Raw genomic sequence first — 26,206 nt, forward strand, 5'->3', positions numbered from 1 at the left:
CAATGGAGCTGTATGGATGGCCTCTTCCAGGGCCTCAAACCAGAATGCCGGCGCGGCCGTGACAGGCGCAATGCATGCAAGGGGCTGTAAAATAAAACCTTGTTGAATAAACATTTTCTTAAGGTAACCCTCCAATTTTTTATCCATTGGATCTGAAAAAGCACAACTCTCCTCAACCGGGATAGTAGTACACTTTGCTAAAGTAGAAACTGCTCCCTCCACCTTAGGGACCGTCTGCCATAAGTCCTGTGTAGTGGCGTCTATTGGAAACATTTTTCTAAATATAGGAGGTGGGGAAAAAGGTACACCCGGTCTATCCCACTCCTTGCTAATAATTTCTGTAAGCCTTTTAGGTATAGGAAAAACATCAGTACACACCGGTAGTATTTATCCAGCCTACACAATTTCTCTGGTACTGCAACTGTGTTACAATCATTCAGAGCAGCTAATACCTCCCCAAGCAACAGACGGAGGTTCTCAAGCTTAAATTTAAAATTAGAAATCTCTGAATCAGGTTTCCCCGAATCAGAGATGTCACCCAGACTGAAGCTCTCCGTCCTCATGATCTGCATATTGTGACGCAGTATCAGACATGGCCCTTACAGCATCTGCGCGCTCTGTATTTCTCCTAACCTCAGAGCAATCGCGCTTGCCTCTTAATTCAGGCAACCTGGATAATACCTCTGACAGGGTATTATTCATGATTGCAGCCATGTCCTGCAAGGTAATCGCTATGGGCGTCCCTGATGTAATTGGCGCCATATTAGCGTGCGTCCCTTGAGCGGGAGGCAAAGGGTCCGACACGTGGGGAGAGTTAGTCGGCATAACTTCCCCCTCGACAGAACCCTCTGGTGACAATTCTTTTAACGATAAAGACTGATCTTTACTGTTTAAGGTGAAATCAATACATTTAGTACACATTCTCCTATGGGGCTCCACCATGGCTTTCAAACATAATGAACAAGTAGTTTCCTCTGTGTCAGACATGTTTAAACAGACTAGCAATGAGACTAGCAAGCTTGGAAACACTTTAAACAAGTTTACAAGCAATATAAAAAACGTTACTGCACCTTTAAGAAACACAAATTTTGTCAAAATTTGAAATAACAGTGAAAAAAGGCAGTTACACTAACGAAATTTTTACAGTGTATGTAACAAGTTAGCAGAGCATTGCACCCACTTGCAAATGGATGATTAACCCCTTAATACCCAAAACAGAATAATAACAGACAAAAACGTTTTTTAAAACTCACAACAATTGCCACAGCTCTACTGTGGCTTTTTACTTCCCTCAAAAACGACTTTGAAGCCTTTTGAGCCCTCCAGAGATGTCCTGGATCATGCAGGAAGAAGCTGGATGTCTGTGTCTGTAATTTTTGCTGTGCAAAAAAACGGCAATAGGCCCCTCCCACTCATATTACAACAGTGGAAAGCCTAAGGAAACTATTTCTAGGCAAAATTCAAGCCAGCCATGTGGAAAAAAACTAGGCCCCAATAAGTTTTATCACCAAATACATATAAAAACGATTAAACATGCCAGCAAACGTTTTATATTACATTTTTATAAGAGTATGTATCTCTATTAATAAGCCTGATACTAGTCGCTATCACTGCATTTAAGGCTTTACTTACATTAGTTCGGTATCAGCAGCATTTTCTAGCAAATTCCATCCCTAGAAAAATATTAACTGCACATACCTTATTGCAGGAAAACCTGCACGCCATTCCCTCTCTGAAGTTACCTCACTCCTCAGAATATGTGAGAACAGCCATAGATCTTAGTTACTTCTGCTAAAATCATAGAAAACGCAGGCAGATTCTTCTTCTAAATACTGCCTGAGATAAACAGTACACTCCGGCACCATTTAAAAATAACAAACTTTTGATTGAAGAATAAACTAAGTATAAAACACCACACTCCTATTACGACCTCCATCTTGGTTGAGGCTTGCAAGAGAATGACTGGATATGACAGTTAGGGGAGGAGCTATATAGCAGCTCTGCTGTGGGTGATCCTCTTGCAACTTCCTGTTGGGAAGGAGAATATCCCACAAGTAATGGATGATCCGTGGACTGGATACACTTAACAAGAGAAACATAAATTATGCTTACCTGATAATTTCCTTTCCTTCTGTATGAGGAGAGAGTCCACAGCTTCATTCCTTACTTGTGGGAATACAGAACCTGGCCACCGGAGGAGGCAAAGACACCCCAGCCAAAGGCTTAAATACCGCCCCCACTTCCCTCATGTCGAAGTCATTCTCCCAAGGGAACAAGGAAAAGTAGGAGAAATAGGGTATAAATGGTGCCAGAAGAACACAACAAAATTTAGGTCCGTCCTTCGGAGTATATGGGCGGGGGTCGTGGACTCTCCTCATACAGAAGGAAATTAAATTATTAGGCAAGAATAATTTTTGTTTTCCTTCTTAATATGAGGAGTCTCCACGGCTTCATTCCTTACTTGTGGTAAACATATACCCAAGCTCTAGAGGACACTGAATGAAACTGGAGGGTGAAAGAGAGGTGGACCCTATTCTGAGGGCACCACAGCCTGCAACACTTTTCCTTCAAAAGCAGCTTCAGCCGAAGCAAAAAGTCAAACTTGTAAAATTTTGAAAAGGTATGTAAGGAGGACAAGGCCCTACAAAGCCGCCCTACAAATCGGATCCATAGAGGCCTCATTCTTGAAGGCCCAAGAGGAAGCCCCAGCTCTAGTTGAATGAGCCTTAATCTTCTGAGGAGGCTTATGTCCCGCTGTCTCATATGCTAATCGAATAATGCTCCTCAACCAAAAAGATAAGGAAGTGGAAGAGGCCTTCTACCCCCTACGCTTCCCAGAATAGACAACAAACAGAGAAGAAGTCTGTCTAAAAATTCTTTCGTAGCCTGAAGACAGAACTTCAAGGCCCAAACCACATCCAAATTATGAATTAACCGCTCGGTCGAAGGAGGAGGATTAGGACACAAAGAAGGAATCACAATCTCCTGATTGATGTTGGATCTGAAATGACCTTAGCAAGAAAACCTAACCCAGGACGCAGAACAGCCTTATCAGCATGGAATACTAGGTAAGGGGGCTCACATTGCAAGGCTGCAATCTCAGATACTCTGCGTGCCAAAGCAATAGCCAGTAGAAAAATAACCTTCCAAGACAGTAACTTAATGTCAATTATATGTATAGGCTCAAACTGAGCCCTCTGCAACACTTTATGAACAAGATTTAAACTCCAAGGAGGATCAATAGATCTAAACACCGGCCTGATTCTAGTCAGAGCCCAAACAAAAAAGATTGTACATCTGGAAGCTCAGCGAGCCTCTTATGCAGTAAAACAGATCGGGCCGAAAAACTGTCCCTTAAAAGAACTAGCAGAAAGGACCTTCTCCAGGCCATCCTGGAGAAGAGAGAGAATTCTGGAAACCCTGACCTTATGCCAGGGGAATCCACGTTCTTCACACCAGAATAAGTAGGTCCTCCACACCTTATGATAGATCAGACTAGTAACCGGCTTACGAGCTCGAATGAGAGTATTAATAACCCTCTCAGAAAAAACCCTATTAGCGAGGACTAAGTGTTCAATTTCCAGGCAATCAGCCTCAGAGAATCTAGATTTTGATGAACTAAAGGACCCTTTTCCAGCAGATCCCTGCAACATGGTAACCTCCATAGAGGAGATGAGGACATCTCCACCAGGTCCGCAAACCACATCCTTCGCGGCCACGATGGAGCAATTAGGTTTACTGATGTTTGCTCCTGCTTGATGCGGGCCACTACACGAGGAAGGAGTGGTAACGGCGGAAAAATGCAGATCAGATGAAACCTCCAAGGCACTGCTAATGCATCTATTAGCTCCGCAACACATATCTGGGTAGCTTGGAATTGAGCCGTAACGCCATGAGATCTATCTCCGGCGTCCCGCATCTGTTGCAAATCTCCGCAAACACCTCGGGATGGAGAGACCATTCCCCCGGATGAAAGAATTGTCTGCTGAGGAAATCCGCTTCCCAGTTGTCCACACCCGGAATGTGGATCGCTGACAACGAGTAGTTGTGGGCCTCCGCCCACTCCAGAATCCGAGATACTTCCCTCATTGCTAGGGAGCTCCTCGTTCCCCCGATGGTTGATGTAAGCCACTGAGGTTATGTTGTCTGATTGGAATCTGATAAACTGGGACGAACCCAGAAGAGGCCAAGCCTTCAGAGCATTGAGGATCGCTCAAAGTATCAAAATGTCGATCGGGAGGAGAGATTCCTCTCGAGTCCACAGGCCCTGTGCCTTCCTGGCACCCCAAACAGCTTCCCATCCTGAAAGACTTGCGCCCGTAGTCACAATCTCCCAGGATGGTCTCAAGAAAGATGTCCTTTGAGACAGGTGATCTGGACAGAGCTACCAGGAGAGCTATTCTCTCAACCGGTTGTCCCGAGAAATCTGTTGAGAATGATCGCCGTTCCACTGTCTCAGCATGCACAGCTAAAGTGGGCGGAGATGGAATCTGGCAAAAGAAATGATGTCCATGCTGGACACCAAGAGACCAATCACCTCCAGACACTGAGCCACAGAGGGCCTTAAGGAGGTCTGGAGGGCAAGACAACTGGAAGTTAGCTTGTAACATCTCTGATATGTAAGGAATATCCTCATGGATATGGAGTCTATTAAAGTACCCAGGAACTCCACCCTGGTATTGGGAATAAGAGAACTCTTCTCTAAGTTTATCTTCCATCCATGATATCGAAGAAGAGAGAGAAGATCCTTCGAATGGTCTTCTGCCAGACGATAGGATGGTGCATGAACCAGAATATCGTCCAAGTATGGCACTACTGCTATACCTCTGGTTCTGGACACCGCAAGCAGAGCCCCTAGAACCTTTTCGTAAAAACTCTTGGAGCAGTAGCAAGACCAAACGGAAGTGTAATAAACTGGAAGTGCTGGTCCAGGAATGCAAACCTTAAGAACTTGAAGTGTTCCTTGTGTAATGGAACGTGAAGGTACGCATCCTTCAAATCTATCGTGGTCATGAACTGTCCTTCCTGAATAAAAGGAAGGATGGACCTTATTGTCTCCATCTTGAACGAGGGGACAGATAGGAATTTGTTTAAGCACTTTAAGTCCAGAATTGGGCGAAAAGTTCCCTCCTTCGGGATCACAAAAAGGTTCGAGTAGTACCCCAGACCTCTTTCTGCCAGAGAAACCGGTACAATGACTCTCAAGGAGGAAAGGTCCCTCACGCACCCAAGAAAAGCCTCTCTTTTTTCTGGCCTTGAAGGCAGGTTTGAAAAGAGGAATCTGCCCCTGGGTGGATGAGACTTTAAAACTATCCTGTATCCCTGAGCGATACCCTCCAGGACCCACGGGTCTTGCACGTCCCCAAACCAAGCTTACGAAAAGAGTGACAGTCTGCCCCCTACACGATCCAGAGGCGGATCGGGGGCCACCCCTTCATGCCGACTGACTCTGCGGGCTTCTTGTTCTGCTGGGATTTATTCCAGGACTGAGCCGGCTTCCAAGTTCCCTTGGATTGCTCAGGCTTTGCAGAGGGCTGCTGACGTTCCGAACAAAAAAAATCCGAACAAAAATTAGGACCTTGTCCCTTTAGTTTGTTCTTCTTATCCTGCAGTAAAAGGTACCCTTGCCTCCAGTAACCGTGGAGATAATAGAGTCCAGACCTGGAACAAAAATAATCTTTTCCTTAAATGGAAGGGAAAGAAGTCTTGACTTCGAAGTCATGTCCGCAGACTAAGACTTCAGCCAGAGAGCCCTATGGGCTTGAACAGAAAAAAACTAAAGCCTTGGCGTTCAGGCGAATAATCAGCATATTTGCTTCATAAATAAAAGAATTAGCCACCCTTAAGGCCTTGATTTTTTTCTTGGATCACGTTGAGGGGACCCTCCACCTCGATCAACTCAGATAACGAGTCACACCAGTAGGTAGCCGCTCCAGCAACCATAGCAACAGCCGCTGCCGGTTGAAAGAAATATCCCGTATGTTGAAACATCTTTCTTAACAGAGTTTCTATCTTCTTATCCATGGGCTCTTTAAACGACGAACTATCCTTAAGCGGGATAGTATTGCGCTTAGCAAGCGTGGAGATAGCGCCATCCACCTTGGGGATGAAGGCACACAACTCCAATTGCGTGTCCGTAAACAGGAATAATTTTTTAAAGGAAGAAGAGGAAAATGACGAACCAAGTCTTTCCTATTCATTCTTAATAATGTTCGTCATCTTTATGGGAACCGGGAAAGTCTGTGGTACAACCTTGTCCTCGTAGACCTTATCTAATTTAGGAGTACAAGGTTCCTTAGAAAATTTAGGCTCCGGAACCGCTAAAAACTTCCTTTAGCAGAAAGCGTAAATGTTCAATCCTAAAGTCTGGTTCCTCCGCAGCTGGAGGCTTAGAGGCAGCAGATTCCAACCCAGAAAGAGCATTCTCTGAAGTATCAAAGGCGTCTTCTTCAACTGATAATCTTGTATCTGATAACTCCAAAAAGCTAGTAGATGACCCCTGGGAAGGATAGCAATATTTGACCTTTCACTTGCACTTAGCAGGGCGAGGTAAAGCACTAAAGGCCACAGACACTGCCGTATGTAACTGTTCAGTGAAGTCTGGCGGTAAAAGAGCCCCTCCAGATGGAGGATCAAGAGTGCTACGGGAAGCTGCATGTGTAAAAGGAGATGACTGTAGGGTGTGCACCTCACGGGACGGAGACTCCTCAGAGGTGGACGGCTCAGTGGTACTAAACATATTGACTTTCCTTGACATGATCCTTATCAAGGCATGTGGAACAAAATTGAGCAGGAGGGTATACCTTGGCCTCCTCACAATATAAACAGGTATTAGACTTAGGTAAAGAGGGAGTACCCTCTAAAGCAGTGTTTTTCAACCAGTGTGCCGTGGCACACTAGTGTGCCGTGAGAGATCCTCAGGTGTGCCGCGGCAGACTGACAACAGTGCAGGGGTGTTTGTGAATGAATGTCAATATGTCATGTATAGTTTGTAGGAGGCATGGTATGACAGCACAGTACAGTGTGTATGTGTATATATAATATATATATATATATATATATATATATACACATATATATATATATATATATATATATATATATATATATATATATATATATATACACATATATACTGAATATATATCCTGTATTAGGCTACAATGTGTGATTTTGTAAAATTTTGGGATGGTGGTGTGCCACAGGATTTTTTAATGTAAAAAAGTGTGCCACAGCAAAAAAAAGGTTGCAAATCACTGCTCTAAAGTATCAGAGTCCTCCATAGCATGTGCTTATAAAACAGACTATAGAAAAAAAATATAAACTGGCACCTTTATACCCCCAATGGCTGTGGCACTCACCACCTCCTATGACCCAGGCCAACAGAGAAACCACTTTGTCTCCTTAAACCGCACGGTCAGGTACAAGGAAATCAGTGTGACCACACCCAATCAAGTTGTGCGCCATGCAGGACCGCACCCTTCTATAGGAAAAAGCGCACCAAGCTTAACAGACTGTGCAGCTGATCCCAAAAACTAAAGTAACCTGTACGTTCCACATCTGCCTGAGCCTAATCTCACACATGTTGCAGCATAACATAAAACAATTTATGTGATTAATCCCCCCTGTTCAATAATCCCCTTCCAGAGATATTAACCATTTACTCCATACAGATAAAAGTAGCCACACTGTGACCCTGTCTTCTTGCGTTATCATGTGTGTATAAAAAAATGAAACAATCCTACCGGAATCTATGCCGTGGAACAGAAACGCAGTCTCTCAAGTTTGACAGTCTTGTAGCATCGTACCTGACATGGACTTGAGTGATGGAAGCAAGCAGTGAAACTCGTCAATACTGATTGCTTTGAAGCTGTAAATAAGAGTCTGGATGGGTTCGCAGAAAGACTCTCCCAGCATCTCCAGACCCTAACTTTCGTCAATGCCCTCACTGAGAGGCTGACAAGACTACTTAAAACTCCAGTCCCATTCCAAAGGGTAGATTCCCTCCATAAGGAACTACTCCGTATTTTCTGACACTTTTCTGCCAACCTCCTGTGACGAAAGGCAAAGAATGACTGGGATATGAGGGAAGTGGGGGAGGTATTTAAAGGGACAGTCTACACCAGAATTTTTATTGTTTTAAAAGATAGATTATCCCTTTATTACCCATTCCCCAGTTTTGCATAACCAACATAGTTATAATAATATACTTTTAACCTCTGTGATTATCTTGTATCTAAGCCTCTGCAAACTGCTCCTTTTTTCAGTTCTTTTGACAGACTTACAGTCTAGCCAATCAGTGCCTGCTCCCAGATTACTTCACGTGCACGAGCACAGTGTTATCTATATGAAATACGTGAACTAACACCCTCTAGTGGTGAAAAACTGTTAAAATGCAATCTGAAAGAGGTGGGCTTCAAGGTCTAAGAAATTAGCATATGAACCTCCTAGCTAAGCTTTCAACTAAGAATACCAAGAGAACAAAGCAAAATTGGTGATAAAAGCAAATTGGAAAATTGTTTAAACTAACTGAATCATGAAAGTTTATTTTGGCCTAGACTGTCCCTTTAAGCCTTTGGCTGGGGTGTCTTTGCCTCCTCCTGGTGGCCAGGTTCTGTATTCCCACAAGTAAGGAATGAAGCCGTGGACTCTAATAAGGAAACATGTTAGAAAATATAGTGCAAAAAAACATAAAAAGTGAGTTATTGAATCAGTAATACAGACCTGATCTTGAGAAGGCTTCAGCTGGAGAGAATCGAAGATCAAAACAATGACTAGCTGAACCATGGCAAGCGTCACGGCCTCCAAGCATGCCCTTCTTACACAGGCTAGACCAATATGGTGGGAAGTAATGACAGCAAAGCCACAGTCCATATATTCCATGGGGGGCTAATTAGAAAATGATCTTGCATAGTGGTGGTCTGGTTACAGTAGCAGCAGGTATGCAATCCTGAAAGAGGGGGCAAATTCTTTTTACGGTAGATACATACTGCTGGCAGTGTTTGTATCCTGGTGCGCTATATATATATATATATATATACACATACATACATACATATACACACACACACACACACATATACATATATACACACACACACTCTGTACACAGTACAATAGCAAAACATGTATCTAATAAATGTTGATACAAATACTTCAAACGTCCTTCTATCCAAAAATAAAATGCATTTATTTGCATTTCAAATATGATCTTTAGGTACCTTTAATTCATGTAAGATTGGTGCTAGGAATTTAGAGGAGTAAAAAACCTGTTAAGAAATCGGTCACCTGCTCAGTGGAACAATGAGGTTTGTGCTTACTATTGTGCTTGTAATCATGGATCAAGTGTAAAGGAACAATCAAAATTAAACTTTCATGATTCAAATAGAGCGTGCGACAATTAACTTTCCAATTTACTTATGTTATCAAATTTGCTTTGTTCACTTCATATGCTCTGTTGGGTAGCATAGCTAGGTAGGCTCAGGAGCAGCAATGCACTACTGGGAGCTAGCTGCAGATATGCCTCTTTTTATTGGCTCACCCAAAGTGTTCAGGTAGCTCACAGAAGGATACCAAGAAAATGTAGCAAATAATAGAAGGAAATTGGAAAATTATTTAAAATCTGGTGTTCTGTCTGAACAATGAAAGAAAAATTTGGAGTTCCATGTCCCTTTAACGCCCTGTCAGTCAGATAATTGACAAGTGTTAATCTTGATGAACAAGGAAGGAGATGTTTTTACTTCACAGATTTTAAAGTGCTGGAATTATCACAGCTTCAAAACAAATTGATAACCCACTGGTTACCCATTCTATCTGCAGGACCAACTCTTTCTCCTGTACTGTATTTAGTTAAAAGGGACAGTTTAGTCATAATTAAAAACTTTCATGATTCAGACATGTGATTTTAAACAAACTATCCAATTTACTTTTATGATCAAATTTGCTTTGTTCTATTGGTATTCTTTGTTGAAAGCTAAACATTAGGTACGCTAATAAGCTAATTTCTAAGCCGCATTCAAGTTACTTACGAGTCAGCACTGATTGGCTAAAATGCAAGTCTATCAACAAAAATTCTAGAGTAGACTGTCCCTTTAAGACCCATTAAAGGCATATAAAACCTACATTTTTTTCTTGCATGATTTAGAGGGAACATACAATTTTAAGCAGCTTTCCAATTTACTTCTATTATCACATTTTCTTAATTCTCTTGTTATCCTTTATTGAAAAGCGGGAAACTAAGTTCAGGAGTGTGCAAGTGTCTGCAGCCCCATATATCAACTGCTTTGTAACAATGTTATACATTAGCAAGAGCACTAGATGGCAGTACTATTTCCTGTCATGTAGCCCTCTAAACATGTGCATGCTACCGATCTAGATAACTATTCAACAAAGAACACCACGAGAACGACACAAAATTGATAATAGAAGTAAATTGGAAACTTTTTAAAAATTGTATTCTCTATACGAATCATGAAACAAAAAAATGGGGTTTCATGTTTCTTTAAAAATAGCATCAGTTGAATCTTGTACTCATTTTTTCTCTCTTCCATCTAATACGGGGTATGTCAGAATGTACATATTTAATTAGTTAAAGGGACACATCAGTGTGTAATGATATACACGCTAACTAATGGGAGATAGAGTGCAGTTGCTGAACCACTCTATGGTGAACTATTTAATAAAGAAGACGTTGAACATAAACAGTGTTTGCAGTAGTTGTAGGTAAATGTGGAGCTGTTGGTATTCCCAGCTTTTTTTATAGGAGCTTGCTTGTATAACACTCTTACAAACACTGCTGCCACAAAGTGCGTAAGACACAAGTCTACCTCTGTATGCCCTCAAGTGATATAAAGAGAGGTACATGTGATATATAAGAAATAAATTAGAAAGTTTTTCAGCATTTTTTGTTATTTCAAGTGTCTACACCAAGTGGTTACCAACCCTTTTTGGGCCAAGGCACACTTCAAACGAGACAAAATATTTCCAAGGCACATCTGCTTGTTTTTACATTAATTGTGGGATTATAAACATCATATCCACTATCCAATAGAATTTGCCAATATACATTGTGCAATTTATAAATAGTCCCACTGCCAGTGATACACACAAGACAAATAATAGTTATCACCTCTGTCCACTGAATAGTTCTACCCACCTGGAGGCGCACTTGTGATTTTATAAAGCTTTCTGCGTGGCATTTTTTCCAATCACAAGAGGTTGCAGGTCACTTCAGATTGTATTATTTGTTCCACAAACCATAAAGTAAATAACTTCTGCATGGAGCTACCAGTGCCTGATAAATGTTTTGTAAATAATTGCACAAAACATTTATGGTACTTCAAAAGATCAGAATGTCCTTTGCTATGTAACAGATAAAACATAAAAAAAACACACATGAGGAATTTCAAAACTTCCTGCAGACTAATAGAATTTTAGACATTCACCTGCATGAGTTTACGGGACAGTTCATTTGTGAGGAATTCCTCCTCTTTTTCATAGTTGACAGCAAGGGTTTCCTTCTCCTTCTGCAAGGCTTGAATCTTCTTAAACAAAGTGTTGCTAATGAACTCCTCCTCTTGCTCTGCTCTTGCTTGCTGCAAAAGAAAAGAATGAAAATATTTTATGGTTAAAAGCTATTTCACTAAAAACGTAAAGGGTTACTAAACACACATTTTTTTCTTTCATGATACAGATAGAGCAAGGAATTTTAAACAACTTTCTAGTTTACTCCTATTATAAATTGTTCTTCGTTCTCTTGCTATCTTTATTTAAAAAGCAGGAATTTAAAGCTTAGGAGCCCACCCATTTTAGGTTCAGCACCCTGGATAGTGTTTGCTTATTGGTGGCTACATTTAGCAAACCAATAAGCAAGCATAACCCAGGTTCTGAACCAAAAATGGGCTGGCTCCTAAGCTTTAAATTCCTGCTTTTTAAATAAAGATAGCAAGAGAATGAAGAAAATAATAGGAGTAAATTTGAAAGTTGCTTAAAATTGCATGCTCTGATCTGAATCATTAAAGAAAATATTTGGGTTTAGTATCACTTTAAAAGATGACTTTCAGACTACTGAATTATTCCAAAGAATAAAGGTCTGTTTCAGCTAGCATTTTTTTAACAATATTAAATATATTTATTAATCAGTGTTCTTACCAGAACCTATTAATGGGCTGAGTTTACTGACCACCTGGTTAAAAGTTAAGCCAATATTAAAGGCATTACAAAGGTCAAAACTGAATTATGCATGGGTGCATCTAAATTTTAAATAGAACAATTTTTGCAATATACTTCCATTAACAAAAAGGCTTCTAGTAAAGTTATTAAAGGGACATTAAAGCCAATTTTTTTCATTCATGATTTAGAAAGAACATGTAATTTTACGCAACTTTCTAATTTACTTCTATTATCTAATTTGCTTCATACTCTTGATATCTTTTGCTGAAAAGCATATCTAGATAGGCTCAGCAGCTGCTAATTGGTTGCTGCACATAAATGCCTTGTGTAATTGGCTCGCCCATGTGCATTGCTATTTCTTAAACAAAGGATATCTAAAGAATGAAGAAAATTAGATAATAGAAGTAAAATTGAATTTTGTTTAAAATTGTATTCTCTATCTGAATAATGAAATAAAATGTTTGGGTTTAATGTCCCTTTAAAGTGAATGTAAAGTTTAATGAGAAAGTAACCGTTTTTTAAAAAACAGAATTTATGTTTACCTGATAAATTACTTTCTCCAACGGTGTGTCCGGTCCACGGCGTCATCCTTACTTGTGGGATATTCTCTTCCCCAACAGGAAATGGCAAAGAGCCCAGCAAAGCTGGTCACATGATCCCTCCTAGGCTCCGCCTACCCCAGTCATTCGACCGACGTTAAGGAGGAATATTTGCATAGGAGAAACCATATGATACCGTGGTGACTGTAGTTAAAGAAAATAAATTATCAGACCTGATTAAAAAACCAGGGCGGGCCGTGGACCGGACACACCGTTGGAGAAAGTAATTTATCAGGTAAACATAAATTCTGTTTTCTCCAACATAGGTGTGTCCGGTCCACGGCGTCATCCTTACTTGTGGGAACCAATACCAAAGCTTTAGGACACGGATGAAGGGAGGGAGCAAATCAGGTCACCTAAATGGAAGGCACCACGGCTTGCAAAACCTTTCTCCCAAAAATAGCCTCAGAAGAAGCAAAAGTATCAAACTTGTAAAATTTGGTAAAAGTGTGCAGTGAAGACCAAGTCGCTGCCCTACATATCTGATCAACAGAAGCCTCGTTCTTGAAGGCCCATGTGGAAGCCACAGCCCTAGTGGAATGAGCTGTGATTCTGTCAGGAGGCTGCCGTCCGGCAGTCTCGTAAGCCAATCTGATGATGCTTTTAATCCAAAAAGAGAGAGAGGTAGAAGTTGCTTTTTGACCTCTCCTTTTACCAGAACAAACAACAAACAAGGAAGATGTTTGTCTAAAATCCTTTGTAGCATCTAAATAGAATTTTAGAGCGCGAACAACATCCAAATTGTGCAACAAACGTTCCTTCTTCGAAACTGGTTTCGGACACAAAGAAGGCACGACTATCTCCTGGTTAATGTTTTTGTTAGAAACAACTTTTGGAAGAAAACCAGGTTTAGTACGTAAAACCACCTTATCTGCATGGAACACCAGATAAGGAGGAGAACACTGCAGAGCAGATAATTCTGAAACTCTTCTAGCAGAAGAAATTGCAACCAAAAACAAAACTTTCCAAGATAATAACTTAATATCAACGGAATGTAAGGGTTCAAACGGAACCCCCTGAAGAACTGAAAGAACTAAGTTGAGACTCCAAGGAGGAGTCAAAGGTTTGTAAACAGGCTTGATTCTAACCAGAGCCTGAACAAAGGCTTGAACATCTGGCACAGCTGCCAGCTTTTTGTGAAGTAACACAGACAAGGCAGAAATCTGTCCCTTCAAGGAACTTGCAGATAATCCTTTCTCCAATCCTTCTTGAAGAAAGGATAGAATCTTAGGAATCTTTACCTTGTCCCAAGGGAATCCTTTAGATTCACACCAACAGATATATTTTTTCCATATTTTGTGGTAAATTTTTCTAGTTACAGGCTTTCTGGCCTGAACAAGAGTATCAATAACAGAATCTGAGAACCCTCGTTTTGATAAGATCAAGCGTTCAATCTCCAAGCAGTCAGCTGGAGTGAGACCAGATTCGGATGTTCGAACGGACCTTGAACAAGAAGGTCTCGTCTCAAAGGTAGCTTCCATGGTGGAGCCGATGACATATTCACCAGATCTGCATACCAAGTCCTGCGTGGCCACGCAGGAGCTATCAAGATCACCGACGCCCTCTCCTGATTGATCCTGGCTACCAGCCTGGGGATGAGAGGAAACGGCGGGAATACATAAGCTAGTTTGAAGGTCCAAGGTGCTACTAGTGCATCTACTAGAGTCGCCTTGGGATCCCTGGATCTGGACCCGTAGCAAGGAACCTTGAAGTTCTGACGAGAGGCCATCAGATCCATGTCTGGAATGCCCCACAGTTGAGTAATTTGGGCAAAGATTTCCGGATGGAGTTCCCACTCCCCCGGGTGTAATGTCTGACGACTCAGAAAATCCGCTTCCCAATTTTCCACTCCTGGGATGTGGATTGCAGACAGGTGGCAGGAGTGAGTCTCCGCCCATTGAATGATTTTGGTCACTTCTTCCATCGCCAGGGAACTCCTTGTTCCCCCCTGATGGTTGATGTACGCAACAGTCGTCATGTTGTCTGATTGAAACCGTATGAACTTGGCCTTTGCCAGCTGAGGCCAAGCCTTGAGAGCATTGAATATCGCTCTCAGTTCCAGAATATTTATCGGTAGAAGAGATTCTTCCCGAGACCAAAGACCCTGAGCTTTCAGGGATCCCCAGACCGCGCCCCAGCCCATCAGACTGGCGTCGGTCGTGACAATGACCCACTCTGGTCTGCGGAAGGTCATCCCTTGTGACAGGTTGTCCAGGGACAGCCACCAACGGAGTGAGTCTCTGGTCCTCTGATTTACTTGTATCTTCGGAGACAAGTCTGTATAGTCCCCATTCCACTGACTGAGCATGCACAGTTGTAATGGTCTTAGATGAATGCGCGCAAAAGGAACTATGTCCATTGCCGCTACCATCAAACCTATTACTTCCATGCACTGCGCTATGGAAGGAAGAGGAACGGAATGAAGTGTTTGACAAGAGTTTAGAAGTTTTGTTTTTCTGGCCTCTGTCAGAAAAATCCTCATTTCTAAGGAGTCTATTATTGTTCCCAAGAAGGGAACCCTTGTCGACGGAGATAGAGAACTCTTTTCCACGTTCACTTTCCATCCGTGAGATCTGAGAAAGGCCAGGACTATGTCCGTGTGAGCCTTTGCTTGAGGAAGGGACGACGCTTGAATCAGAATGTCGTCCAAGTAAGGTACTACTGCAATGCCCCTTGGTCTTAGCACCGCTAGAAGGGACCCTAGTACCTTTGTGAAAATCCTTGGAGCAGTGGCTAATCCGAAAGGAAGCGCCACGAACTGGTAATGCTTGTCCAGGAATGCGAACCTTAGGAACCGATGATGTTCCTTGTGGATAGGAATATGTAGATACGCATCCTTAAAATCCACCGTGGTCATGAATTGACCTTCCTGGATGGAAGGAAGAATTGTTCGAATGGTTTCCATTTTGAACGATGGAACCTTGAGAAACTTGTTTAAGATCTTGAGATCTAAGATTGGTCTGAACGTTCCCTCTTTTTTGGGAACTATGAACAGATTGGAGTAGAACCCCATCCCTTGTTCTCCTAATGGAACAGGATGAATCACTCCCATTTTTAACAGGTCTTCTACACAATGTAAGAATGCCTGTCTCTTTATGTGGTCTGAAGACAATTGAGACCTGTGGAACCTCCCCCTTGGGGGAAGTCCCTTGAATTCCAGAAGATAACCTTGGGAGACTATTTCTAGTGCCCAAGGATCCAGAACATCTCTTGCCCAAGCCTGAGCGAAGAGAGAGAGTCTGCCCCCCACCAGATCCGGTCCCGGATCGGGGGCCAACATTTCATGCTGTCTTGGTAGCAGTGGCAGGTTTCTTGGCCTGCTTTCCCTTATTCCAGCCTTGCATTGGTCTCCAGGCTGGCTTGGCTTGAGAAGTATTACCCTCTTGCTTAGAGGACGTAGCACTTGTGGCTGGTCCGTTTCTACGAAAGGGACGAAAATTAGGTTTATTTTTGGCCTTGAAAGACCTATCCTGAGGAAGGGCGTGGCCCTTACCCCCAGTGATATCAGAGATAATCTCTTTCAAGTCAGGGCCAAACAGCGTTTTCCCCTTGAAAGGAATGTTAAGGAGTTTGTTCTTGGAAGACGCATCCGCTGACCAAGATTTCAACCAAAGCGCTCTGCGCGCCACAATAGCAAACCCAGAATTCTTCGCCGCTAACCTAGCCAATTGCAAAGTGGCGTCTAGGGTGAAAGAATTAGCCAATTTGAGAGCACGGATTCTGTCCATAATCTCCTCATAAGGAGGAGAATCACTATCGATCGCCTTTACTAGCTCATCGAACCAGAAACACGCGGCTGTAGTGACAGGGACAATGCACTAAATTGGTTGTAGAAGGTAACCTTGCTGAACAAACATCTTTTTAAGCAAACCTTCTAATTTTTTATCCATAGGATCTTTGAAAGCACAACTATCTTCTATGGGTATAGTGGTGCGTTTGTTTAAAGTAGAAACCGCTCCCTCGACCTTGGGGACAGTCTGCCATAAGTCCTTTCTGGGGTCGACCATAGGAAACAATTTTTTAAATATGGGGGGAGGGACGAAAGGTATACCGGGCCTTTCCCATTCTTTATTTACAATGTCCGCCACCCGCTTGGGTATAGGAAAAGCTTCTGGGAGCCCCGGGACCTCTAGGAACTTGTCCATTTTACATAGTTTCTCTGGGATGATCAAATTCTCACAATCATCCAGAGTGGATAATACCTCCTTAAGCAGAGCGCGGAGATGTTCCAACTTAAATTTAAATGTAATCACATCGGGTTCAGCTTGTTGAGAAATTTTCCCTGAATCTGAAATTTCTCCCTCAGACAAAACCTCCCTGGCCCCCTCAGACTGGTGTAGGGGCATTTCAGAACCATTATCATCAGCGTCCTCATGCTCTTCAGTATCTAAAACAGAGCAGTCGCGCTTACGCTGATAAGTGGGCATTTTGGCTAAAATGTTTTTGATAGAATTATCCATTACAGCCGTTAATTGTTGCATAGTAAGGAGTATTGGCGCGCTAGATGTACTAGGGGCCTCCTGAGTGGGCAAGACTCGTGTAGACGAAGGAGGGAATGATGCAGTACCATGCTTACTCCCCTCACTTGAGGAATCATCTTGGGCATCATTTTCAGTGTCACATAAATCACATTTATTTAAATGAGAAGGAACCTTGGCTTCCCCACATTCAGAACACAGTCTATCTGGTAGTTCAGACATGTTAAACAGGCATAAACTTGATAACAAAGTACAAAAAACGTTTTAAAATAAAACCGTTACTGTCACTTTAAATTTTAAACTGAACACACTTTATTACTGCAATTGCGAAAAAATATGAAGGAATTGTTCAAAATTCACCAAAATTTCACCACAGTGTCTTAAAGCCTTAAAAGTATTGCACACCAAATTTGGAAGCTTTAACCCTTAAAATAACGGAACCGGAGCCGTTTTTAACTTTAACCCCTTTACAGTCCCTGGTATCTGCTTTGCTGAGACCCAACCAAGCCCAAAGGGGAATACGATACCAAATGACGCCTTCAGAAAGTCTTTTCTATGTATCAGAGCTCCTCACACATGCGACTGCATGTCATGCTTCTCAAAAACAAGTGCGCAATACCGGCGCGAAAATGAGGCTCTGCCTATGATTAGGGAAAGCCCCTAGAGAATAAGGTGTCTAAAACAGTGCCTGCCGATATTATTTTACAAAAATACCCAGATTAAATGATTCCTCAAGGCTAAATATGTGTAATATATGAATCGATTTAGCCCAGAAAATGTCTACAGTCTTAATAAGCCCTTGTGAAGCCCTTATTTACTGTCTGAATAAAAATGGCTTACCGGATCCCATAGGGAAAATGACAGCTTCCAGCATTACATCGTCTTGTTAGAATGTGTCATACCTCAAGCAGCAAAAGACTGCTCACTGTTCCCCCAACTGAAGTTAATTCCTCTCAACAGTCCTGTGTGGAACAGCCATGGATTTTAGTAACGGTTGCTAAAATCATTTTCCTCTTACAAACAGAAATCTTCATCTCTTTTCTGTTTCAGAGTAAATAGTACATACCAGCACTATTTTAAAATAACAAACTCTTGATTGAATAATAAAAACTACAGTTAAACACTAAAAAACTCTAAGCCATCTCCGTGGAGATGTTGCCTGTACAACGGCAAAGAGAATGACTGGGGTAGGCGGAGCCTAGGAGGGATCATGTGACCAGCTTTGCTGGGCTCTTTGCCATTTCCTGTTGGGGAAGAGAATATCCCACAAGTAAGGATGACGCCGTGGACCGGACACACCTATGTTGGAGAAAACAGGGGCACTTTCATTCAGTAAACTTTACATTTAAGAGGTTTTTTTTTTTTTTTTTTTTTTTTTTTTTAAATACTTACCTTTTCCCTTATGACAGCAGACCGGGGATCTTCCTTCCGCAGCTACTGCTGTACTTAGCACAGAAATGACGAATCCGGCTTCCTCCAATCAATTTGCGTGCACCCCAAGGTGTCAAGCTTGTGAGGCAATGATTGGAGGAAGCCAGATTTGTCATCGTTATACAAAGTACCACAGGAGCTGCGGGTGGAGGATTGCCGGTCTACTGTCATAAGGAAAAAAGTAAGTATTTTTTTAAAAAAAACAACATTTATGCTTACTTGATAAATTTATTTGTTTCCGGACATGGAGAGTCCACGACGTCATACCAATTACTAGTGGGATATTCACTCCTGGCCAGCAGGTGGAGGCAAAGAGCACCCCAGCAAAGCTGTTAAAGTGAAAGTAAATCCTTTACAAACGCTATAGGATTTACTTTTGAAACAAATAAAGGGGACTTTCATTCCTTTGTTTGTTTTAACCGATCACTGTTTTTAGCTGCTAAAGCAGCCCACGGCTAAAAAAAAAAATTTGCTAAGAGGTGACGTTTTCACCTCTTAGCCAATAACCGTGCGGTAAATCCAGCTTGGCGCCCATGGGAGCCAGATTTACCACACGACTATTGGCTAAGAGGTGAAAACGTCACCTCTTAGCAATAATTTTTTTTAGCCGTGTGCTGCTATAGCAGCTAAGAACGGTGATCAGTTGAAACAAATAAAGGAGCTTTCTACATGAATTATTTTATACTTCATGAATGAAAGTCCTCTTTATTTGTTTCAAAAGTCAATCCTAGCGTTTGTAAAATGCTAGGATTTACTTTCACTTTAAGTGTCACTTCCCTTACCCATAACCCCCAGTCATTCAGCCGAAGGGAAACAGAAAACGAAGATAACACAAAAGGTGTAGAGGTGCCTGAGGTTTAACAAAAAATACTGTCTAATCTTAAGGGTGGGGTCGTGGACTCTCCATGTCCGGAAAGAAAGACATTTATCAGGCAAGCATACATTTTCTTTTCTTTCCTAAGACATGGAGAGTCCACAACGTCATTCCAATTACTAGTGGGAACAAATACACAAGCTAGAAGACACGAAATGAACAGGGAGGGAGAACAAGACAGGCAGAACTAAACAGAAGGCACAACTGCTTGAAGAACCTTTCTCCCAAAAGAGGCCTCAGCCGAGGCAAAAGTATCAAATTTGGAAAAAGTATGCAGAGAGGACCATGTTGCTGCCTTGTAAATCTGTTCCATGGAAGCTTCATTTTTGAAAGTCCAAGAAGAGGAGACAGCCCTAGCCAACTTCACGTCCTCCATTGACAGAGGCAAAGAGAATGACTGGTGGTTATGGGTAAGGGAAGTGACACTTAACAGTTTTGCTGGGGTGCTCTTTGCCGTCTCCTGCTGGCCAGGAGTGAATATCCCACTAGTAATTGGAATGACGTCCTGGACTCTCCATGTCTTAGGAAAGAAAAACGCTTAAATGTAAAGTTTACTGAATGAAAGTGCCCCTGTTTTTATGAGTATTTTAAAAAAACGGGCACTTTCTCATTAAACTTTACATTCACTTTAAAGCTTTTCAGCGACATATGTACACATATGCTGTGAGGAACTATGCACGCATATTGAAGCTCAGAGAGCTGGCGATGATGTGTATTGTGCTTTTGTGCCATATAAGCCACTGATGACTGAGAAGGTGTGGTGTATGGGTAACTTCTATAATTTTTATCCATTACAGAAGCCAGTCAGTAAAGTTTTGCATGTTCAAACTGGGAACCACTATCTTGAAATGTACGAATTGTTGCATCCTGTTACAGAAGCAGTGAACTTTCATAAACCTGTGATTTTTTTTATAGCTGTACCTTGCACTTTGAATTAGATTGCACAATAGAAAGAGGGAACTTTACATATTAGCAGTTAGACGTTAAAGCAATAAAAAATGTTAGCGTTCTTGAAATTCTTGCCTGTATCTATGGAATAAATTAAATGGACCTCAATTCAGAATTTGTAAGTGAATATGTGCTAGAACATACCTTTAATTTGTTCATCATTCTACTAAAAAAAACCCTAAAGCAGCCCACCCCAAAACTAAATGTTTTTCACGAGGTGACATTTCCACCTCTTATCCAATAGCTGTGCTAGCCATACGGCACTGAACCGTTGATTGCATCTTAATTACTTGAAAGCCGAGATAATACAGTGAACAATCAGCATAAAAACTGTAGTCTTTGGTATTTTTGTTTGCAACTACCACTTAGAATGTAAGCTCCTTAGGAAGCTAATCTTTCTGTCCCAGGTTAAGTTCCCTGTTTGTACTCCCTTAATTAGCTCTGCCCAATCTGTTGGCTTAATACAAATAAAGACAATAATAAAGATAAAACTAACTTTGAAATCTGTCAGAAAAACAAAATCTACTACTGATTTTAAAATCAAACTCATTTAAAAATCAAAGTGCTTTTGTATTGTCTTTTTGATATGCATTTGTTGATTATGCAATTCTACTGTATTTAATTTTCCTTTAAAGGAACATTGAATTAAAAACATTGACAATTCAGACAGAACATGCAGACAACTTATCAGTTAACCTCCACAATCAAATTTACTTTGTTCTCTTTGCATCAATTTTTTTTTCAAAGCATATCTAGGTAGGCTAAGAAGCTACAATGCACTACTGAGAGCTAGCTTGTGATTGGTGACTAGCTTTTTTTTTAGCAGTGTGTTGCTGAGCTGGAAAAAAGCCTATCAATTTGTGGTTGTTCTTTTGTCAAGATACAAGAAAAGAAAAAAACCTCTCTATAAAGCCATTTTCCAATAACTATGTTCTTATTAACACAAAATTAAAGGGACATGAAACCCAAACATTTTCGTTCATGATTCAGATAGGGAATACAATTTTAAACAACTTTCCAATTTACTTCTATTATTTAATTTGCTTCCTTCTCTTGTTATCCTTTGCTGAATGGTTTACATAGGCAAGCTCAGAAACAGCAGAGACCCTAGGTTCTAGCTGTTGATTGATGGCTGCATATATATAAGGAGAATTGCCTGGTATTTCGGGGCTGGACTGACCTTACTTGGCGGGATCAGACTGATATACTTCAGGAAAGTTTTCTTCTGTGTAAAGCACACTGGTCTAAAAGAGGCTGCTTCCGGGTGGTAAATCGCCATAGAACAAGCCACTGAGCTGTTGTTCGTTCCTGGTAGAGCGCTTCTCTCTTTGTATGCAAACTATATATATATATATATATATATATATATATATATTGATTGTGATTGGCTCACCCATGTGTTCATTAAGAAACCATTAGTGCAGTGTTTTTCAACCAGTGTGCCGTGGCACACTAGTGTGCCGTGAGAGATCCTCAGGTGTGCCGCGGCAGACTGACAACAGTGACATATTTTTTTTTAAATTTTGTTTGTTTTTTATTGGGCCGTTTTTTTTATTTTGAGTGAGATGATGACAGAGTAACTGTGCCGGCAGCTCACCTCGCCGACCCGTGTTCACACTTGGAAGGAACCCCCCACCCACCACAACACGTATCTAGTGCCGGCTCTACACGCAGCACAACACGACACTTCAATCCCCCATGCTTTGCTCCTATTCCAGAACAGTTTCAGCCAGGTCACGTCACTCACGTTCCTTCTCAGCACAAGGAACATGACCGGAGGACTGGAGTGTGGGGGTGTCCCTCTTTCAAATTTTAAAATATTGGGAGGTATATGACAGGCTCATCAGGCATCATTTACACCCTTGACATATTGACATTCATTCACAGACAATCATTATGATTGTTTGTGAATGAATGTCAATATGTCATGTATAGTGTATAGTGTATAGTTTGTAGGAGTCATGGCATGACAGCACAGTGTGTGTGTGTGTATATATATATATATATATATATATATATATATATATATATATATATATATATATATATATATATATATATGCTGTATTAGGCTCCAATGTGTGATTTTGCAAAATTTTGGGATGGTGGTGTGCCGCAGGATTTTTTAATGTAAAAAAGTGTTCCACGGCAAGAAAGAGGTTGAAAATCACTGCATTAGTGCATTGCTGCTCCTTCAACAAACGATACCAAGAGAATGAAACAGATTAGATAATAGTAGTAAATTAGAAAGTTGTTTAAAATGGTATTCTCTATCTGAATCATGAAAGAAATTTGTTGGGTGCCATGTCCCTTTAAGGATGACATATGTTTTGATAAGCATAAATCTCTGACATAATCTGAGGACTTCAGGAAATAGACTGAGCACTACATTATCACAATGGAAATACAAATAAGGGGAATGAGCTAAAAGCCTAAGGAAAAAAATATTGGTTTACATGAGGACTCTGGGCATCTGCGACAAGAGGCTGCAGGATGTTTTACAGCTAAGAGGCTATTTGTGTCTGGTTATGTGCAGGTGTACACATGTTTGCCTGCTGAAAAGTGCTGTATAAAGCATGTGCAAAGACACTTACAGTGTCAGGTGGTGTGTGAAGCCCAAATCTGATGTGCACCAGTTCAGGGTTTGATAAATGTGTATAAAACCTAGGAGCCTAAAGGTTAGAAGTAAATGGTTTGTTTGCAGGTGCTATCAATAGATGTGCTAAATAAATACAAATGCATGTATGTGTGTGTATATATACATATTAGTCTATTTTGTCTATGAATACTAATATATATATATATATATATATATATATATATATATATATATGTACACAAAATGTATAGAGATGGCGCTGTGTGAGTAAGGTGGTAAGTATAATAGCCTATTTAGGGCTATAGACAATGTATAATTACGGTAAATACTAGAGTGTGGCTAGAGTATGGCTTACGTTCAGACAATTAGCCCAAAGAAAGTACTGCACATTAATATGAATTACTGAAAATATACATACAAGCCTGTACATATATGAAGGAGGTTATATTGGGAGCTAGGTATAATTCTCACTATTAGTCAGTAAAGAATATATCTGTGGAACTGTATTAGTATATCATAGAAAAGCTGCTATATCGATATCCACATTGAGACCTGCTGGGCTTCTGGTTCCAAATGCATGAATCCAGAAGGTCTCTCTCTGTCTAAGTAAAATTTCTCTACTGTCTCCTCTATTTCCCACTCGTACATGCTCTAAGATAGTGCCCCTCAGACATTCGGGATTTTTTTTTTTTTTTTTTCCTCATTCGATTGAGGGTATTTAATGTAAGTGCATACCCTTAGGGGTATACATACAAGATTGGAAGAAGATTGAGTCTGAATTTTCCATTTGTCTTCTACTTTGTGACACATTAAGGAACTTTCACTGCCCTATTAACACATAGGTCCTACCCTTGTGTACTTCCTAAATTTGTGTCAAAACTCGCTATATTTTCAGTAATTCATATTAATGTGAAGTACTTTCTTTGGGCTAATTGTCTGAACATAAGCCACACTCTAGTATTTAATTATACATTGTCTATAGCCCTAAATAGGCTATTATACTTACCACCTTACTCACACAGCGCCATCTCTACACATCTTGTGTACACCTATTCATTTGGGAGGTATTGGGAACTCCTCCAACATTTTGGAGCCTGGCAGCTAGTGTAAGATTATAGGTGCATACCAACGTATATAGGGGTATTTGAGAACTGCAAGTACTTGCCTCTAGACCTTAGGAGCGCTGTAGGGTTAGCTAGAGGGGTTATTCCTAATAGCTTTCTGTCTTTCTTAATATTAATATATATATATAAAAATTAGGTTGGCTCATAAATTTATGGACTGGCTCGAAGATTTCAAACAAATTTCAAATGTGTCAAGCCCTGCTGTATGTTATAGGGAACATATTAGCAAGACCCTCTACAAATCGGCCCATGTTTTTGATGAGTGCTGCTAGAGTGACCCAAGATAATAAAAGCTGTAAAATGTACTTGGAATCACCAATGTAAATCTTATAAAGAGAAACTACAGTGTCCATGTGTTTGCTAGACCTTTTAAACTAATAATAAATGGACATAGTAAAATAAGTCAGTCAGTAAGAACCAATTACAGAACAGATTTTTTTGAGCCCTGCTGTATGTTATGGGCAACATGATATTAGCAAGAAGAGAGGTGCTTTGGGTTTCTATCCAACCCTCTCTATAAAATGGTCCCATGTTTTTGGTGAATGCTGCAAGGGTGAGCCATGAAAATATTAGGGGTAATGTTTATTTGATATCACCAATATAAATAACATTGAGAGACAGTATTGTATCTATGTGCTTTCTAGACCCTTTTAAACTACTCATAGACATTCAGTCAGTAAGAGCCAGTTACAGGCCAGCTTTATTCATATTTAACAACCCGTTAAAGTACCATGACACAATCACTCACCTGGCCTCTACTACAGATATACTGAAAACCTAAAAAGACTGGAATTAAAGAATGAGTTAAATACCCCAGAAACAAGTAAAAATAAGAGGACTTTACAGATAATTTTTTTTGTAAGTTTAGTATAAATTCAGGAAAGTCACAATAAATATAATACGGAGTGTAGGTGATCTACATAACAGGCCATTTTGTACTTAATGTATATAGTGCTGTTATCCATTTAATGCTGGACTAATCAAAGGTAAACAATACAGAAATCTTAATCTTTTCACGGATGTTGACCGTTAGCGTAACATGTTGCTGCAATAAGAGTATAGACTTTCACATAATTAATTAACCGCCTCAAAGAGAGGAAACAAAACTATGAGTCTCCTGTTGTACTATAGACAAATGCTCCTGACCTACTTTAAACATCAAGAACAGGTTATAAGACAAAAACAAGTGCCACACTTTTCCAAATCTCCTTGGGCAGCATTTACAAATGTCAACAGGCACACAGTAAGGGCGTGGTACAAACTTACAACATTTAAGGGACGACGACTGATCAAATTATACAACATGGATTACAAAGGACATGTTTAAACATAATACTTTGTGTGCAAGAAAATTAAATGAGGCGCAATATTCTAAAGTAGCACAGGTTTATGCTGTGTTTGAGAGTAATTACTTCTGCCATTACATAACTTGCAACGCTGTTCAACAATCTTCACAATACCTATATTAAAGGGACACTGTGCCCAAATTTTTTCTTTTGTGATTCAGATAGAGCATTACATTTTAAGCAACTTTCTAATTTACTCCTATTATCAAATTTTCTTGGCATCTTTGTTTGAAATGCAAGAATGTAAGTTTAGATGCCGGCCCATTTTTGGTGAACAACCTGGGTTGTCCTTGCTGATTGGTGGATACATTCATCCACCAATAAAAAAAAAAGTGCTTAGATGCCTTCTTTTTCAAATAAAGATAGCAAAAGAACGAAGAAAAAATAATAGGAGTAAATTAGAAAGTTGCTTAAAATTGCATGCTCTATCTGAAGTTAGGAAAGAAAAAATTTGGGTTCAGTGTCCCTTTAAATAGAGTCATGAAACACTGATATTGTAGTATAAAATATATAATCGTGTAGTAAAACAAGTTTGCAATACTTTCATTATTTATTTTGTAGAATTGCATGCCTATCCCTGCCTCATATCTGTTTCTAATTGTCCCCAATAGAGATTGCAAGATACAAAATTTGCAG

The 26,206-nt window shown here is 40.5% G+C and overlaps 1 protein-coding gene across 1 annotated transcript in view; it reads right to left on the reverse strand.

Moving 5' to 3' along the window:
- Window positions 1-26,206, reverse strand: part of CCDC6 (coiled-coil domain containing 6) — a 321,876-nt gene that overhangs the window by 253,785 nt on the left and 41,885 nt on the right. Inside the window, exon 2 of the mRNA XM_053692244.1 lies at window positions 11,445-11,594. Coding sequence (XP_053548219.1) covers window positions 11,445-11,594 — 150 coding nt within the window. The remainder of the gene's footprint in view (window positions 1-11,444; window positions 11,595-26,206) is intronic.

This window comes from Bombina bombina, chromosome 9 (genome assembly GCF_027579735.1).
Source record: "Bombina bombina isolate aBomBom1 chromosome 9, aBomBom1.pri, whole genome shotgun sequence".
NCBI lineage: Eukaryota > Metazoa > Chordata > Amphibia > Anura > Bombinatoridae > Bombina > Bombina bombina.